Source organism: Entelurus aequoreus, linkage group LG25, assembly GCF_033978785.1.
Source record: "Entelurus aequoreus isolate RoL-2023_Sb linkage group LG25, RoL_Eaeq_v1.1, whole genome shotgun sequence".
In the NCBI taxonomy this organism is placed as follows: Eukaryota; Metazoa; Chordata; class Actinopteri; order Syngnathiformes; family Syngnathidae; genus Entelurus; species Entelurus aequoreus.
The window spans coordinates 41506645-41525220 of record NC_084755.1 but is presented as its reverse complement, the minus strand read 5'-3'; the positions used below and the strand labels follow the sequence as shown (position 1 = coordinate 41525220).

The 18576-nt window shown below is 43.3% G+C and overlaps 1 protein-coding gene across 2 annotated transcripts; it reads right to left on the bottom strand.

The window, feature by feature from the left end:
* Positions 1-3027: 3027 nt before the first annotated feature.
* On the bottom strand, positions 3028-18310 carry mvp (major vault protein). Of its 2 annotated transcripts, XM_062036356.1 has the most exons (18): positions 18160-18310; positions 15981-16166; positions 15727-15922; positions 15538-15661; positions 15350-15481; positions 15015-15109; positions 14712-14948; positions 14523-14648; positions 14404-14451; positions 13910-14119; positions 12374-12609; positions 12111-12308; positions 11911-12055; positions 11624-11835; positions 7064-7180; positions 5331-5457; positions 5074-5262; positions 3028-5006 (listed from the first exon to the last, which is right to left on the bottom strand). In XM_062036356.1, exons 1-18 carry the CDS (start codon positions 18267-18269, stop codon positions 4887-4889), a joined length of 2808 nt encoding a protein of 935 aa, XP_061892340.1. In that variant the 5' UTR covers positions 18270-18310; the 3' UTR covers positions 3028-4886. The 2 variants fall into 2 exon arrangements, with proteins under 2 accessions (XP_061892340.1, XP_061892341.1); XM_062036357.1 differs by lacking the exon at positions 14404-14451.
* Positions 18311-18576: the final 266 nt, after the last annotated feature.

Genomic DNA, 18576 nt, shown 5'->3' with positions numbered 1-18576 from the left:
TGAGACAATATGAGAACATAAGACCATATGAGACAATATGACAACATGAGAGAACATTAAAACATGAGACAACATCAGAACATGAAAATATGAGACAACATGAGAACCTGACAGAATATGAAAACATGAGACAGCATGAGAACATGAGACAACATGAAAACATGAGACAACATGAGAACATGAGACGACATCAGAACATGAAAATATGAGACAACATGAGAACCTGACATAATAATGAAAACATGAGACAGCATGAGAACATGAGACAACATGAAAACATGAGAACATGAGACAACATCAGAACATGAAAATATGAGACAACATGAGAACCTGACAGAATATGAAAACATGAGACAGCATGAGAACATGAGACAACGTGAGAACATGAGACAACGTGAGAACATGAGACTACATCAGAACCTGAAAATATGAGACAACATGAGAACCTGACAGAACATGAAAACATGAGACAGCATGAGAAAATGAGACAACGTGAGAACATAAGACAACGTAAGAACATGAGCGTATATGAGAACATGAGACAACATGAGCACATTAGACAACGTGAGAACATGAGACAATATGAGAACACGGGACAACATTGAATTATATGAAAATATGAGACAACATGATAACATGAGACAATATGAGAACATAAGACCATATGAGACAATATGACAACATGAGAGAACATGAAAACATGAGACAACATGATAACATGAGACAATATGAGAACATAAGACCATATGAGACAATATGACAACATGAGAGAACATGAAAACATGAGACAACATGAGAACATGGTACAACATAAGAACATGAAGAAAACATGAGACAATATGAGTGAATATGACACAACATGAGACAACATGAACACATGCGACGACATAAGACAATATGAGAACATTTGATATGAGACAATACAAGAACATTAAAACATGAGACAACATGAGAACATGAAACAATATGAGAACATGAACACATGAGACGACAGGAGAACATGAGACAATATAGGAACATGAATACATGAGACAACAGGAGAACATGAGACACCATGAAACAATATGACAACATGAAAACATGAGACAATATGAGAACATGAAAACATGAGACAATATGAAAACATGAGACAGCATGAAAGCATGACAACATGAGAACATAAGAGAACATGAGAACATGACACAACATGAAAACATGAGACAACATGAGAACAAGACAGAACATGAGACAATATCAGAACATGAAAACATAGCACATAAGACAACATTAGAACATAACACAACATGAGACAACATGAGAACATTAGACTAAATGAGACAAGATGGGAATATTAAAACATGAAACATGAGACGATATGAAAATGAGACAATATGGGAACATAAAAACATGAGACAACATTAAAACATGAGACAATATGAAAACATTAGACAACATGAGACAATATGAAAACATGAGAACACATGATACAACATGAAAACATGAGACAACATGAGACAGTATGAGATCATGAGCCAATATGAGAACATGAGACAACACGGAAAAATGAGACAATATGAGAAAGAGACAATATAAAAACATGACACCACATGAAAACATGAGACAATATGAGAACATGAAAACATGAGACAACATGAGAACATATTGGAACATGAGACAACGTGGGAGCATAAAAACATGAGAAAATGAGACAATGAGAACATGAGACAATATGAGAACATGAAAACATGAGACAAAATGAAAACATGAGAACGTGAGACAATATGAGAACATAAAAACATGAGAACACAAGACAACATGAGACAATATGAGAACATGAGACAACATGAGAACATTTGTAATTTTCCTGAGGGAACTCTCCTGAAGGAATCAATAAAGTACTACCTATCTATCCATCTATATGAGAACATGAAAACATGAGAGAACATAAGACAACATGAGAACATGAAAACATTATACAATATGAGAACATGAGACAATATGTGAACATGAAAACATGAGGAAATGAGACAATAGAAGACCATGACACAATATGAAAACATGAGAGAACATAAGACAACATGAGAACATGAGAACATGAAAACATTATACAATATGAGAACATGAGACAATATGGGAACATGAAAACATGAGGAAATGAGACAATAGAAGACCATGACACAATATGAAAACATGAGACAATATGAGAACACAAAACATGAGAACATGAGACAATATGAGAACATGAAAACACGAGACATGAAATCATGAGAAAATATGAGAACATGAGACAACATGAGAACACGAGACAATATGGAAGCATGAAAACGAGTAAATGAGACAATATGAAAACATGAGACAATATGAGAACATGAAAACATGAGAAAATGAGACAAAATGGGTTTTCAAACGGCGTGGTACACACGCAAAGGCTGGCTGTGTGGATGTCCAGCAAGAAAGGTAAGACCATAATAATGTTTTTTTATTTAATGTGCTTTTTTGTGTGCTACAGTTTGTATGTGTAAAGAATGCTGGTATGACCTTTTAAACATAACCCGTTAACTGCTGCCAATCACATGGTGAATAAGATACTCTTTAGGGTTCATATGTTTGTAAATCTGACTGTGATGAAGTCAGTGCCTCACCAGCCATGAACCTCACCGCACGCCACTGATGAGAACAGACAATATGAGAACATGAAAACATGAGACAACATGAGGCAATATGGGAACATGAAAACATGAAAGAACAAGAGACAACATGGGAACATAAAACCATGAGCCAATATGACATGAGACAAGATAAAACATGAGACAACATAACATGAGAACATGTTTAAAAGTAGCTAAACTACAGGAAAAGCTACTTGTTCAAAAAGTAGCTAAGCTAGTTGAAAATGTAGTTAAAAGCTCGGTAGATTAGCGACACAATCGCACACCTGCTTGGTAGCAAAGATGGCGCCTGTTGTCTGTACACTCTCTTTGCACCACTCTGACCTGACCAACATCACACTGCCTCTGCTGGACAAAGTCAGACATGACACACACAAACTGCTTTCTCAACACACTTTATTCCTTCAAGCAGATGCAGCAGCACAATTATACCAAACATCATCTACATGATGTCATCTACATCTACATGATGTCATCTACATCTACATGATGTCATCTACATCTACATGATGTCATCTACATCTACATGATGTCATCTACATCAATAGGACATATCTACTTCTACAGGACATATCATCTAGATGACATCATCTAGGATCTAGATGATGTCATCTAGATCAATAGGACATATCTACTTCTACAGGACATATCATCTAGATGACATCATCTAGGATCTAGATGACATCATCTAGGATCTAGATGATGTCATCTACATCAATAGGACATATCTACTTTTACAGGACATATCATCTAGATGACATCATCTAGGATCTAGATGATGTCATCTACATCAATAGGACATATCTAGTTCTACAGGACATATCATCTAGATGACATCATCTAGGATCTAGATGATGTCATCTACATCAATAGGACATATCTAGTTCTACAGGACATATCTAGAATCTAGATGATGTCATCTAGATCAATAGGACATATCTAGTTCTACAGGACTTATCATCTAGATGACATCATCTAGGATCTAGATGATGTCATCTACATCAATAGGACATATCTAGTTCTACAGGACATATCATCTAGAATCTAGATGATGTCATCTAGATCAATAGGACATATCTAGTTCTACAGGACATATCATCTAGATGACATCATCTAGGATCTAGATGATGTCATCTACATCAATAGGACATATCTACATCAATAGGACATATCTACTTCTACAGGACATATCATCTAGATGACATCATCTAGGATCTAGATGATGTCATCTACATCAATAGGACATATCTAGTTCTACAGGACATATCATCTAGATGACATCATCTAGGATCTAGATGATGTCATCTACATCAATAGGACATATCTAGTTCTACAGGACATATCTAGAATCTAGATGATGTCATCTAGATCAATAGGACATATCTAGTTCTACAGGACATATCATCTAGAATCTAGATGATGTCATCTAGATCAATAGGACATATCTAGTTCTACAGGACATATCTAGAATCTAGATGATGTCATCTAGATCAATAGGACATATCTAGTTCTACAGGACATATCATCTAGATGACATCATCTAGGATCTAAATGATGTCATCTACATCAATAGGACATATCTAGAATCTAGATGATGTCATCTAGATCAATAGGACATATCTAGTTCTACAGGACATATCATCTAGATGACATCATCTAGGATCTAAATGATGTCATCTACATCAATAGGACCTATCTACATCAATAGGACATATCTACTTCTACAGGACATATCATCTAGATGACATCATCTAGGATCTAGATGATGTCATCTACATCAATAGGACATATCTAGTTCTACAGGACATATCATCTAGATGACATCATCTAGGATCTAGATGATGTCATCTAGATCAATAGGACATATCTAGTTCTACAGGACATATCATCTAGAATCTAGATGATGTCATCTAGATCAATAGGACATATCTAGTTCTACAGGACATATCATCTAGAATCTAGATGATGTCATCTAGATCAATAGGACATATCTAGTTCTACAGGACATATCATCTAGAATCTAGATGATGTCATCTAGATCAATAGGACATATCTAGTTCTACAGGACATATCATCTAGATGACATCATCTATGATCTAGATGATGTCATCTACATCAATAGGACATATCTAGTTCTACAGGACATATCATGTAGATGACATCATGTAGATGTATAGGACCTGTCATCTAGATGTATACATGCATCTATCCTAGGTGTGCTAGATACACGGACGCTGGTCACTGGGCAGGTGCAGGCAGCGCCCCCAGCAGGCCGTTGGCGGTGGTGAAGAGGTTGATGGGCGACACGCCGTCCGTGATGAGGGTGGACTTGAGGCCGAGGGCCTGCAGCAACTTCACCTGCGGGCGGAGCAGACGTCAGCCTCTGAGGGCCAATGAGGCGGCGGCGAGGGGCCGTCCTTCCTACCTGCAGCTCGGGGCCGGCCCTCGCCATCTCCTTCAGCGTGTCGCTGCCCAGGCTGTCCACCAGATGGCTGAAGCGCTCGCTCTCCATCTTGGACAGACGCTCCTGCTTTTCCACGTCCAGCTGGTCCATCTGCTTCCTGTAGACCAGCTCCTGCTGGCGAGCCTTCGCCAAACGCTGCAGCTCCGCCTCCTGCGAGGGGCACATCCGGGCTACTTAACTACAGCCTGCCGGGCGCCGACAGGAAGTGTGCCACATACCGCCTCGATGGTCTGAGCCTCCACCTTCAGTTTGGCCTCGTGGACCGCCGCCTCGCCTTGGATACGCGCCGCCTCCGCCCGGGACTGAGCCTCCGCCTTGGCGGCGCCCGTGCTCTCCACGGCCGCGCTGCGAGACGCAGGAGGAGGCGTGATGATTGTGGGACAGGAAGTGGTCTTAGTTTAAGTTGATGGCGTGATGATTGTGGGACAGGAAGTGGTCTTAGTTTAAGTTGATGGCGTGATGATTGTGGGACAGGAAGTGGTCTTAGTTTAAGTTGATGGCGTGATGATTGTGGGACAGGAAGTGGTCTTAGTTTAAGTTGATGGCGTGATGATTGTGGGACAGGAAGTGGTCTTAATTTAAGTTGATGGCGTGATGATTGTGGGACAGGAAGTGGTCTTAATTTAAGTTGATGGCGTGATGATTGTGGGACAGGAAGTGGTCTTAGTTTAAGTTGATGGCGTGATGATTGTGGGACAGGAAGTGGTCTTAGTTTAAGTTGATGGCGTGATGATTGTGGGACAGGAAGTGGTCTTAGTTTAAGTTGATGGCGTGATGATTGTGGGACAGGAAGTGGTCTTAGTTTAAGTTGATGGCGTGATGATTGTGGGACAGGAAGTGGTCTTAATTTAAGTTGATGGCGTGATGATTGTGGGACAGGAAGTGGTCTTAATTTAAGTTGATGGCGTGATGATTGTGGGACAGGAAGTGGTCTTAGTTTAAGTTGATGGCGTGATGATTGTGGGACAGGAAGTGGTCTTAGTTTAAGTTGATGGCGTGATGATTGTGGGACAGGAAGTGGTCTTAGTTTAAGTTGATGGCGTGATGATTGTGGGACAGGAAGTGGTCTTAGTTTAAGTTGATGGCGTGATGATTGTGGGACAGGAAGTGGTCTTAGTTTAAGTTGATGGCGTGATGATTGTGGGACAGGAAGTGGTCTTAGTTTAAGTTGATGGCGTGATGATTGTGGGACAGGAAGTGGTCTTAATTTAAGTTGATGGCGTGATGATTGTGGGACAGGAAGTGGTCTTAATTTAAGTTGATGGCGTGATGATTGTGGGACAGGAAGTGGTCTTAGTTTAAGTTGATGGCGTGATGATTGTGGGACAGGAAGTGGTCTTAGTTTAAGTTGATGGCGTGATGATTGTGGGACAGGAAGTGGTCTTAGTTTAAGTTGATGGCGTGATGATTGTGGGACAGGAAGTGGTCTTAGTTTAAGTTGATGGCGTGATGATTGTGGGACAGGAAGTGGTCTTAATTTAAGTTGATGGCGTGATGATTGTGGGACAGGAAGTGGTCTTAATTTAAGTTGATGGCGTGATGATTGTGGGACAGGAAGTGGTCTTAGTTTAAGTTGATGGCGTGATGATTGTGGGACAGGAAGTGGTCTTAGTTTAAGTTGATGGCGTGATGATTGTGGGACAGGAAGTGGTCTTAGTTTAAGTTGATGGCGTGATGATTGTGGGACAGGAAGTGGTCTTAGTTTAAGTTGATGGCGTGATGATTGTGGGACAGGAAGTGGTCTTAGTTTAAGTTGATGGCGTGATGATTGTGGGACAGGAAGTGGTCTTAATTTAAGTTGATGGCGTGATGATTGTGGGACAGGAAGTGGTCTTAATTTAAGTTGATGGCGTGATGATTGTGGGACAGGAAGTGGTCTTAGTTTAAGTTGATGGCGTGATGATTGTGGGACAGGAAGTGATGTTAGTGTGACAGGAAGTGCAGGAGTCACCTGAGAGCCTCCAGCTCTAGAAGTTCCTTCCTGCTTCGCTCAGCTTGTGCCTGGTCCATGATCTTCTGTCTCTCCAGCCGGCCTCGTGCTTCCTGCTCCAGACGCTCCGCCTCGTGACTGCAGGACCAACACTTAGATCATCTTATCTTTATTTATTATTTTAGTTTAATGTAGCCCTCCAGACGCTGCAGGACCAACACTTATTTTAATATAGATTATTGTATCTTAATTTAGATGATCTTATCTTAATTTAGCCCTTCAGACACTCCGACTCGTCATTGCAGGAGCAATAATGATCTTAATATAGATTATTTTATCTTAATTTAGATTATTTAGGCTTAATTTAGCCCTCCAGACGTCCCGCCTCGTGACTGCAGGAGCAACACATATCTTCATTTAGATTATCTTATTTTAACTTACATTTGATCTTAACTTCGCCCTTCAGACGTTCCGCCTCGTGACTGTAGGAGCAACACATATCTTCATTTAGATTATCTTATCTTAATTTAGATTCTTTTAGCTTAATTTAGCCCTTCGTGACTGCAGGAGCAACACTTCACTTAGTTTAGCCTAATTTAGCTTAGTTTATCTTACCTTCTTTTAGATTAGGTTATCTTACCTTAGTTTATCTTAGCTTAGCCTACTTTATCTTCACATATCTTATATTAATGTAGTTTAGTTGACCTTATCTTAGTTTAGCTTAATTTAGCATGAAATGTCTTCACCTATTTTAGTTGCACTCAGTTTCTTAACTTATCTCAACCTAGTTTATCTTTGTTTAACTTGTCTTATCTTAAATTAAGTTATCTTATATTTAATTGATCTTAGTTGAATTGATCTTATCTTATCTTAAATGAGCCTCTTAGTTTCACGTCGTCAACTCGTCTTGGTTTAACTTATCTTCTTAGTTTAACTCAACTCGTCTTAGCTTACATTAGATTATCTTAGTTTAATTTATCTTCACCTTGTTCAACTCTGCTCATCTTAGTTTACCTAAGATTCTTACTTTAACTTATCTCAGTTGAACTCGGCTTATCTTCGTTGAACTTATCTTTGTTGAGCTTATCTTATATTAGTTAAACTCAGCTCATCTCAGTTGAACTTATCTTATCTCAGGTGAACTTATCTCATCTTAGGTGAACTTATCTCATCTTAGTTTACCTGAGCTCATCTTATTTAAGCTTATTTAGTAGAACTCAGCTCATCTCAGTTGAACTTATCTCATCTCAGGTGACCTTATCTTATATTAGTTGAACTTATCTTATATTGGTTGAACTTATCTCATCTCAGGTGACCTTATCTTATATTAGTTGAACTTATCTTATATTGGTTGAACTTATCTCATCTCAGGTGACCTTATCTTATATTAGTTGAACTTATCTCATCTCAGGTGACCTTATCTTACATTAGTTGAACTTATCTTATATTAGTTGAACTTATCTCATCTCAGGTGACCTTATCTTATATTAGTTGAACTTATCTCATCTCAGGTGACCTTATCTTATATTAGTTGACCTTATCTTATATTAGTTGAACTTATCTTATATTAGTTGAACTTATCTCATCTCAGGTGACCTTATCTTATATTAGTTGACCTTATCTTATATTAGTTGAACTTATCTTATATTAGTTGAACTTATCTCATCTCAGATGACCTTATCTTATATTAGTTGAACTTATCTTATATTAGTTGAATTTATCTCATCTCAGGTGACCTTATCTTATATTAGTTGAACTTATCTTATATTAGTTGAACTTATCTAATCTCAGGTGACCTTATCTTATATTAGTTGAACTTATCTTATATTAGTTGAACTTATCTCATCTCAGGTGACCTTATCTTATATTGGTTGAACTTATCTCATCTCAGGTGACCTTATCTTATATTAGTTGAACTTATCTTATATTAGTTGAACTTATCTCATCTCAGGTGACCTTATCTTACATTAGTTGAACTTATCTTATATTGGTTGAACTTATCTCATCTCAGGTGACCTTATCTTATATTAGTTGAACTTATCTCATCTCAGGTGACCTTATCTTACATTAGTTGAACTTATCTTATATTAGTTGAACTTATCTCATCTCAGGTGACCTTATCTTATATTAGTTGAACTTATCTTATATTAGTTGAACTTATCTCATCTCAGATGACCTTATCTTATATTAGTTGACCTTATCTTATATTAGTTGAACTTATCTTATATTAGTTGAACTTATCTCATCTCAGGTGACCTTATCTTATATTAGTTGACCTTATCTTATATTAGTTGAACTTATCTTATATTAGTTGAACTTATCTCATCTCAGATGACCTTATCTTATATTAGTTGAACTTATCTTATATTAGTTGAATTTATCTCATCTCAGGTGACCTTATCTTATATTAGTTGAACTTATCTTATATTAGTTGAACTTATCTCATCTCAGGTGACCTTATCTTATATTAGTTGAACTTATCTCATCTCAGGTGACCTTATCTTATATTAGTTGAACTTATCTCATCTCAGGTGACCTTATCTTAAATTAGTTGAACTTATCTCATCTCAGGTGAACTTATCTTATATTAGTTGAACTTATCTCATCTTAGTTTACCTGAGCTCATCTTATTTAAGCTTATTTAGTAGAACTCAGCTTATCTCAGTTGAACTTATCTCATCTCAGGTGACCTTATCTTATATTAGTTGAACTTATCTCATCTCAGGTGACCTTATCTTATATTAGTTGAACTTATCTTATATTAGTTGAACTTATCTCATCTCAGGTGACCTTATCTTATATTAGTTGAACTTATCTTATATTAGTTGAACTTATCTCATCTCAGGTGACCTTATCTTATATTAGTTGAACTTATCTTATATTAGTTGAACTTATCTTATATTAGTTGAACTTATCTCATCTCAGGTGACCTTATCTTATATTAGTTGAACTTATCTCATCTCAGGTGACCTTATCTTATATTAGTTGAACTTATCTTATATTAGTTGAACTTATCTCATCTCAGGTGACCTTATCTTATATTAGTTGAACTTATCTTATATTAGTTGAACTTATCTCATCTCAGGTGACCTTATCTTATATTAGTTGAACTTATCTTATATTAGTTGAACTTATCTTATATTAGTTGAACTTATCTCATCTCAGGTGACCTTATCTTATATTAGTTGAACTTATCTCATCTCAAGTGACCTTATCTTATATTAGTTGAACTTATCTTATATTAGTTGAACTTATCTTATATTAGTTGACCTTATCTTATATTAGTTGAACTTATCTCATCTCAGGTGACCTTATCTTATATTAGTTGAACTTATCTCATCTCAGGTGACCTTATCTTATATTAGTTGAACTTATCTTATATTAGTTGAACTTATCTCATCTCAGATGACCTTATCTTATATTAGTTGAACTTATCTCATCTCAGATGACCTTATCTTATATTAGTTGAACTTATCTTATATTAGTTGAACTTATCTCATCTCAGGTGACCTTATCTTATATTAGTTGAACTTATCTTATATTAGTTGAACTTATCTCATCTCAGGTGACCTTATCTTATGTTAGTTGAACTTATCTCATCTCAGGTGACCTTATCTTATATTAGTTGAACTTATCTCATCTCAGGTGAACTTATCTTATATTAGTTGAACTTATCTCATCTTAGTTTACCTGAGCTCATCTTATTTAAGCTTATTTAGTAGAACTCAGCTTATCTCAGTTGAACTTATCTCATCTCAGGTGACCTTATCTTATATTAGTTGAACTTATCTTATATTAGTTGAACTTATCTCATCTCAGGTGACCTTATCTTATATTAGTTGAACTTATCTTATATTAGTTGAACTTATCTCATCTCAGGTGACCTTATCTTATATTAGTTGAACTTATCTTATATTAGTTGAACTTATCTTATATTAGTTGAACTTATCTCATCTCAGGTGACCTTATCTTATATTAGTTGAACTTATCTAATCTCAGGTGACCTTATCTTATATTAGTTGAACTTATCTCATCTCAGATGACCTTATCTTATATTAGTTGAACTTATCTTATCTCAGATGACCTTATCTTATATTAGTTGAACTTATCTTATATTAGTTGAACTTATCTCATCTCAGGTGACCTTATCTTATATTAGTTGAACTTATCTCATCTCAGATGACCTTATCTTATATTAGTTGAACTTATCTTATATTAGTTGAACTTATCTCATCTCAGGTGACCTTATCTTATATTAGTTGAACTTATCTTATATTAGTTGAACTTATCTCATCTCAGATGACCTTATCTTATATTAGTTGAACTTATCTTATATTAGTTGAACTTATCTTATATTAGTTGAACTTATCTCATCTCAGGTGACCTTATCTTATATTAGTTGAACTTATCTTATATTAGTTGAACTTATCTCATCTCAGGTGACCTTATCTTATATTAGTTGAATTTATGTCATCTTAGATTACCTGAGCTCATCTTATTTAAGCTTATTTAGTAGAACTCAGCTGGTCTTAGTTGACTTTAGCGCAAGCTCGCCTAGCCTAGCCTAGCGTAGTGACGCACCGTGCGGCGGCCTCCTGGGAGTTGGTGGTGATCTCGATGGCGAGCTGGACGCTCTTCTGCAGGGAGTCTCGTGTCCTCTGGTCCACGGGCTCCACGGACTGGATGTCCACGCTGCTGATGACCAGGCGGTTCTGAGGGAAGCGGAGACTCGGGCGCACCGCCAGCTTCTCGTCGAAGCCGAACACGGCCGAGCAGATGATGCGGTTGGAGTTCTGGGCGGTGGCGGCAGCGTGGTGAGGAAGGAAGGAAGGAAGGAAGGAAGGAAGGAGGAGAAAAGGAAAGGTCACCTTGTGGAAGTCGTCAAACTGCACGGACGCCACTGCGCCTCGGACCCGCGACGCGATGGCCTTGCAGGCGTCGCCCACAAAGTCGGGCACGGAGAACAGCGCGGCGGCTTCGGCGGTGTCGACGGGCGGCTTGACGTCAAAGTGCCTGAAGACAGGAAAGGTTGGCGTGGGGAGGAGTCGGCCATCTTGAAGGCACCTACCAGTTGTAGGAGAGCTGCAGCTGCAGGCGGGCGTGGTCGGCGGTCTCGATGGTGATGATGTCGGTGAAGAAGTCGGGGCCCAGCAGCAGACAGATGGCCTTGATCACGTTGCCTCGCTTGGGTCGGTCCCCCGACAGCGACAGCACGGTGAACTGCTCGTCAGGACCCAGCATCACGCGCTCCGGTCCAAACACCACCCTGAGGAAGAGGGCGGGTCAGCGGCGGCTCAGCGGCCCACGGTCCCAGCCCCCCACACAGCCCACCTGGCCCTCTTCTCCCGGTAGTCGTAAACCTGCACCGCTGCATTGTGGGGGACTCTGTAGGACACCACCAGCGTCTTGGTCCTCGCTTTGCCCTCCGCCATCTTGCCCCGGTCCGAGCGGTCCGCCAAAGGGTCGCGGGTGGACGCCAGCAGCGTCTCCACGTTGAGAGGAAGTTCCTTCTGCCACATCTCCTCGTCCTGGTTCAGCATGTACGTCTGCCCGATGACCGCTCGCACCTGCGCCGCCGGAACATCGTTAGCCGCCGGCTTCGATCTAGGGATGATGCTCGAAACCGCTTTTCCCGGTTGTTCGATAAGAAAAGAACCGAGTCCTCGGACTCGAATCCCTTTTTGAGAACCGGTACCCGTTATCGAGACCACTATAGTAAAGAAAAAGAGTTGGTTCTTTATTCAAATCCCTGGGAACGAATCCCAAATGGGCAATGTTATGCCCGTTTGATTGTAGACTCTTACTGACACCTTGTGGCGATATGAAAATACTACACCTTATTAGTTTGGACACTTCCGGGTTGGCGAGTCAATTCAGGTCATGAGACAATGAGAAGTAGACAAGTTGTGTTAGCTCCTACAAGCCTTGGAAAAGATAAGTCTGTAAGTAAACTCTTTAACTTGTTTATGTAACTCAATATCAAGGTGGAAAGTGTTTACATTTAAAACTAAGATGTTTATTGAATAACCATTTTTGTGCACTGTTTCAATGGATGATTTGAGGACTTAAAATGGCTGCCAGTCGTGTATTTCCACCATCGAAATAGTTTCAACACTCGGCAGTATTTGTTTGATGATAGTACTGTATATTTGTGCGAAGCTAATATTTACATATTGCGTATTACATTTCCGTATGTTCATTGAGTCACATAGCTTATACATTTGTCATTGTGTGTATTTCAGTTAAAAAAATAAAAATATATAACAGTCCAGTGCAAGACAAAAGTAAAGATAGGAAAAGACAAAGCAAGATCAACAACAATAAAGAGCCTAAATGGATGAATCTGCTTTGGAACTTTATTAGACGTCTTGGATTGTTTGTTAGCTGTCTGCCTGTGTGTGTAGTTAGTATGTTCCAATAGCAGCAGAAGTGCACTTTTTGGAGAGCTGTATTATTTTCAGTTTTGCGCACAAGGGACTGATTTTATTTAACACTATATTATTATTTATACACCTATAGTGATCACAGAGACAGGTTGTTTTTGTGTTACTGTATATATTTGTTTTTCTGAAAAATCTCACTTAATATACTTTGGCTAACAGTCAATATTTATTTATTTTATTTTTTTAGGGGGGTAACAGTCAATATTTATTTATCTATTTTATTTTTATTTTTTCTTATAAAATAAAAGTGAGCTTTTGTTAAACCAAATATTGTGTTTTTTTCCATATACAACAACCTATCTGGACTCCATAAGAGAATCGATAAGGAATCGGTTCGATAAGAGGATTCGATAATAGGCTCGAACTCGATCATTTCTTATCAAACATCATCCCTACTTCGCGCCGCGTCGACGCCCGACCGTACCTTGCCCGTCTTCATGTCCCGCACGTAGATGCCCTCATTCTCGTCCAGCGGGATGGCCTGCCGCCGCATCACCACCTCCACCGTGGCGGGGGGCACGTACTCCACGGGGCCTCGCAGCATCCAGCGGTCGCCGGGACGGCGAAGGACGACGCTTTGGCGCGGGCGCTTGCTCCGGTCCTCGTCCTCCTCCTCGTCCTCGTCCACCTCGCGCTGGCAGAGAGAACGGGGGAGAGGCGGGAGGAGGGCGGAGACCAGGGTTAACGCGGCGATGCATTGCGGTGGCGAGGGAGGAGGAGGGGTCGGGGAAGGTGGGGGGGAGCGCTGGCGGCAAAATAAATGGTGAGCGGGAGGGTCATGTGACATGCAGCCAGGGAAGGAGAAGAAGAAGAAGGGTTAGTCTGTGGGGGGGAGGGATTAAAGGCCAAACAGGAAGTCACTCAGACAGGAAGTCACACCCAGTGAGGGTCAAACAGGAAGTGGCAACAGAAAAGTACCTCATCAGCACGTTTTCGTTTTTGAGGTAAAACAAGCAAGACGGCGTCCTACAATCAAGCGTTAGCATTTAGCCATGCTAGCTAGCCGCGGGGGTGGGGGGGCGGAGCCTGTGTCTCACCTCCTGGGTGTCGGCGAAGGCCTGGACGGCGCGCAGGAGCAGACCTTCCTCCTCGGACAGCACGTAGACGTCCTGGATGCCGCGCTCCAGGCGCTCGCCGGGCTGCAGGAAGAAGGAGCGCTCCCCCTGGTGGACACACGCCGCGTGAATGCCGCCCTCCGGTCACAAGCCCCGCCCCCCCCGGCTCACCTTCACCACCCTTTTCTGGCCCAGCTGAGGTTTGCCGTCGGGTCCGACCGGGTCCAGGATGACGCAATACTGGCGGCTGCTCAGCGTGGTCACCTCCACCACGCCCACCACCTCCTCCGCCACCGAGGGGATGTGCGCCTCGTGGTCGCCGTTGGTCACCAGCCACTCGTCGCCCGTACGCCGCTGGCGGTCCCCCGCGTCCTTGAAGGCCCGCAGGGCGCGCACGTGCAGCGCTTTCTGTGGGGTCAAAGGTCACGCTGTCAGAGCCAGCGTCTCGCTGCACCTCGGCACGCAGGAAGTCACCTTGTCGGTCAGGATGAAGGCGTTGACGATGTCCAGCACTTCCTCGTGTGCGTCCGGCAGGTACGCCCCCACCTTGCTGACCAGCCACTCCTCCCCTGGACACACAGGTCAGTGACAGGAAGTCAAACACATACAGGAGCATTTCAAAATAAACGCTAGCAGCAGTGTCAGCCAATCAGAGGCAGAGTACTAAAAGACAGGAAGTGGACAGGAAGCTGATGGTTCGCCACAGGAAGGAGGCCAAACCCAAACTGGGGTCCTTGGAAAAAAACCTCAGCATACGACGACACAGACTGCAACGGGAGCAGGAAGTGAGAAAAAGGGGCGTGTCCCACCTGTGACGCGGTACACGCCGCCGCGGTCCACTCCCTCCTTGCGAGCTCGCAGTCTGATGGCTTGGTTCACCCGGATCACCGTGGCCTTGATGGTCTCCAGGACCGCCACTTCCTTCTTGGGGATGTACGTCCCTGACAGCCGGCAGACGCCGTTAGCCGGTTGCCGCGGCAACATGGACAAAACTCACCGGGTCCCTCGAAGAGCCACTCGTCCCCGGCGACACGTCTCTTGCCGCCCTCCTCCTGGAAGTCCAGCTGCGCCCGCAGTCGCAGCGCCGTGTCGGGATAGACCACCTGCAGCGGCGTCACCACCTGAAGCGCAAAGACGTCAGCCGATCATGTGGTCACAAGCCCCGCCCCCTAACCGCCCCGCCCACCTGCTGGATCTCCTCTCCGGGGTACAGCGGGAAAGGATCCCGGCACAGGCGGATCTCCAGGTCGGCGTGGCGCAGCTTGGCCTGGCCCGCCCCGTCGAAGAGGACGAGGCCGCCGTCGTCGCACGCCACCGGGTTGGCGATCACGCAGAAGTGGCGCGGCGGCACCGTGATCATCCGCACCGGCGAGAAGAGGACCCTGCAAAGAGCAGGTGGCGTCAGCGACAAGATGGCCGCCGAGTTGCACCGGCGCTGACCTTTCGTGATCTTGGCGGATGAAGGTGAGCGGCCCGATCTCCACGCGGGCGATGTTGGTGTTCTGGTCCAACACGTGGATGTAGTGGTGGGGCGGGATGCGGATGATGGACACGTCCACCGCCACCGCTGCCGCCGCTTCCACCGCGGTATTTTGGAACTGGATCTTCTTGGACATCTTGGCGATGCTGCGGCCCGACACACGTTAGAAAACATGAAACTAGCGATTATTTGTTGACAAACATTCAGTCGTCATCACGGGCGGCGGCGAGGCGAGCGCACACGCCCGCCACATCCACCGCCACCGCCTCAAACACGGGACTTTGGAACTGGATCTTCTTGGTGACGCTGCGGCCCGACACACGTTAGAAAACATGAAACTAGCTAATGTTTGTTGACAAACATTCAATCGTCATCACGGGCGGCGGCGAGGCGAGCGCACACGCCCGCCACATCCACCGCCTCAAACACGGGACTTTGGAACTGGATCTTCTTGGTGACGCTGCGGCCCGACACACGTTAGAAAACATGAAACTAGCTAATGTTTGTTGACAAACATTCAGTCGTCATCACGGGCGGCGGCGAGGCGAGCGCACACGCCCGCCACATCCACCGCCACCGCCTCAAACACAGGACTTTGGAACTGGATCTTCTTGGTGACGCTGCGGCCCGACACACGTTAGAAAACATGAAACTAGCTAATGTTTGTTGACAAACATTCAATCGTCATCACGGGCGGCGGCGAGGCGAGCGCACACGCCCGCCACATCCACCGCCTCAAACACGGGACTTTGGAACTGGATCTTCTTGGTGACGCTGCGGCCCGACACACGTTAGAAAACATGAAACTAGCTAATGTTTGTTGACAAACATTCAGTCGTCATCACGGGCGGCGGCGAGGCGAGCGCACACGCCCGCCACATCCACCGCCGCCGCCTCAAACACGGGACTTTGGAACTGGATCTTCTATGTGACGCTGCGGCCCGACAGACGTTAGAAAACATGAAACTAGCTAATGTTTGTTGATAAACATTCAGTCATCACGGGCGGCGGCGAGTCGAGCGCACACGTCCGCCACATCCACCGCCTCAAACACGGGACTTTGGAACTGGATCTTCTTGGTGACGCTGCGGCCCGACACACGTTAGAAAACATGAAACTAGCTAATGTTTGTTGACAAACATTCAGTCGTCATCACGGGCGGCGGCGAGGCGAGCGCACACGCCCGCCACATCCACCGCCGCCGCCTCAAACACGGGACTTTGGAACTGGATCTTCTTGGTGACGCTGCGGCCCGACACACGTTAGAAAACCTGAAACTAGCTAATGTTTGTTGATAAACATTCAGTCGTCATCACGGGCGGCGGCGAGGCGAGCGCACACGCCCGCCACATCCACCGCCGTCGCTTCAAACACAGACTTTGGAACTGGATCTTCTTGGTGACGCTGCGGCCCGACACACGTTAGAAAACATGAAACTAGCCAATGTTTGTTGACAAACATTCAGTCTACATCACGGGCGACGGTGAGGTGAGCGCACACGCCCACCACGTCCACCGCCTCAAACACGGGACTTTGGAACTGGATCTTCTTGGTGACGCTGCGGCCCGACACACGTTAGAAAACATAAAACTAGCTAATGTTTGTTGACAAACATTCAGTCGTCATTGGGGCGGCGGCCAGGTCAAAGTCTCGCCATTGTCTTTTCCTCCCCGTGATGACTCATCAGCCGGAAGTGATTGTTTTTCATCAATCAATGACACGGTCACCTGATGGCTGGCAGCCAATCACGGAGCAGACACAGGAAGACCGGAAGTAGCAAACAAAGTCGCACACGCACCGACGACAAACCTGACGAACACGTTTGCGCACCGGACAGCCAGCGTTACTAAAGTAATCAGAGTATTTCTTCACTTCCTGGTTGACCGAAGAAAGAATGTTTTCGACGTATTGTTTATTTTCCATGAGGGAAAAGTGCTCAAAGCATAGCTATGACGTCACGCACATCGTTCCCGAGAGTTTATTCGAACTATTTCGGTAACAATATCATTCCATACAATCACATATTTCCATTTTGCTCGCGACGCCCGCAATGGCGTGACGCATTAAAGCCGGAAGTAAACACACAGTCAAGTTTTGGATTCGTTTGAGCGTTAAGAAAGTTCCAAGTTGTTTCCTTACCTGCTCGTCACGGATGAGATTCTTTTTCCGACACCTGTCGACTTTTTCAGCAGACTTGCGGTGTGGGCGTGGCTGCCACGGCGGTCACGTGACTTCCCGGTTCCGACCATGCTGCGTCACTGTCGAGGTGCGGGCCGCCGAGGCGCGTGAAACAAACAAACCCCGGGCGGCGAACACTGACCCCTGCTGGCCAAGAGTAGTACCGCAGGAAGTCACGTGACCTGCGACATCTCTACTAATAGTTTGCTTGAATAAAGGCTGCGAAATAAACATTTACTTACAGTAAAACATATACATAGCGAATATTATATGTGTATATATATATATACAGTATATATCTATGTATACAGTATATATCATATGTCAAATATATATTGAATTATATGTATACAGCGGGTGTGTTCAAAGTGCGGCCCG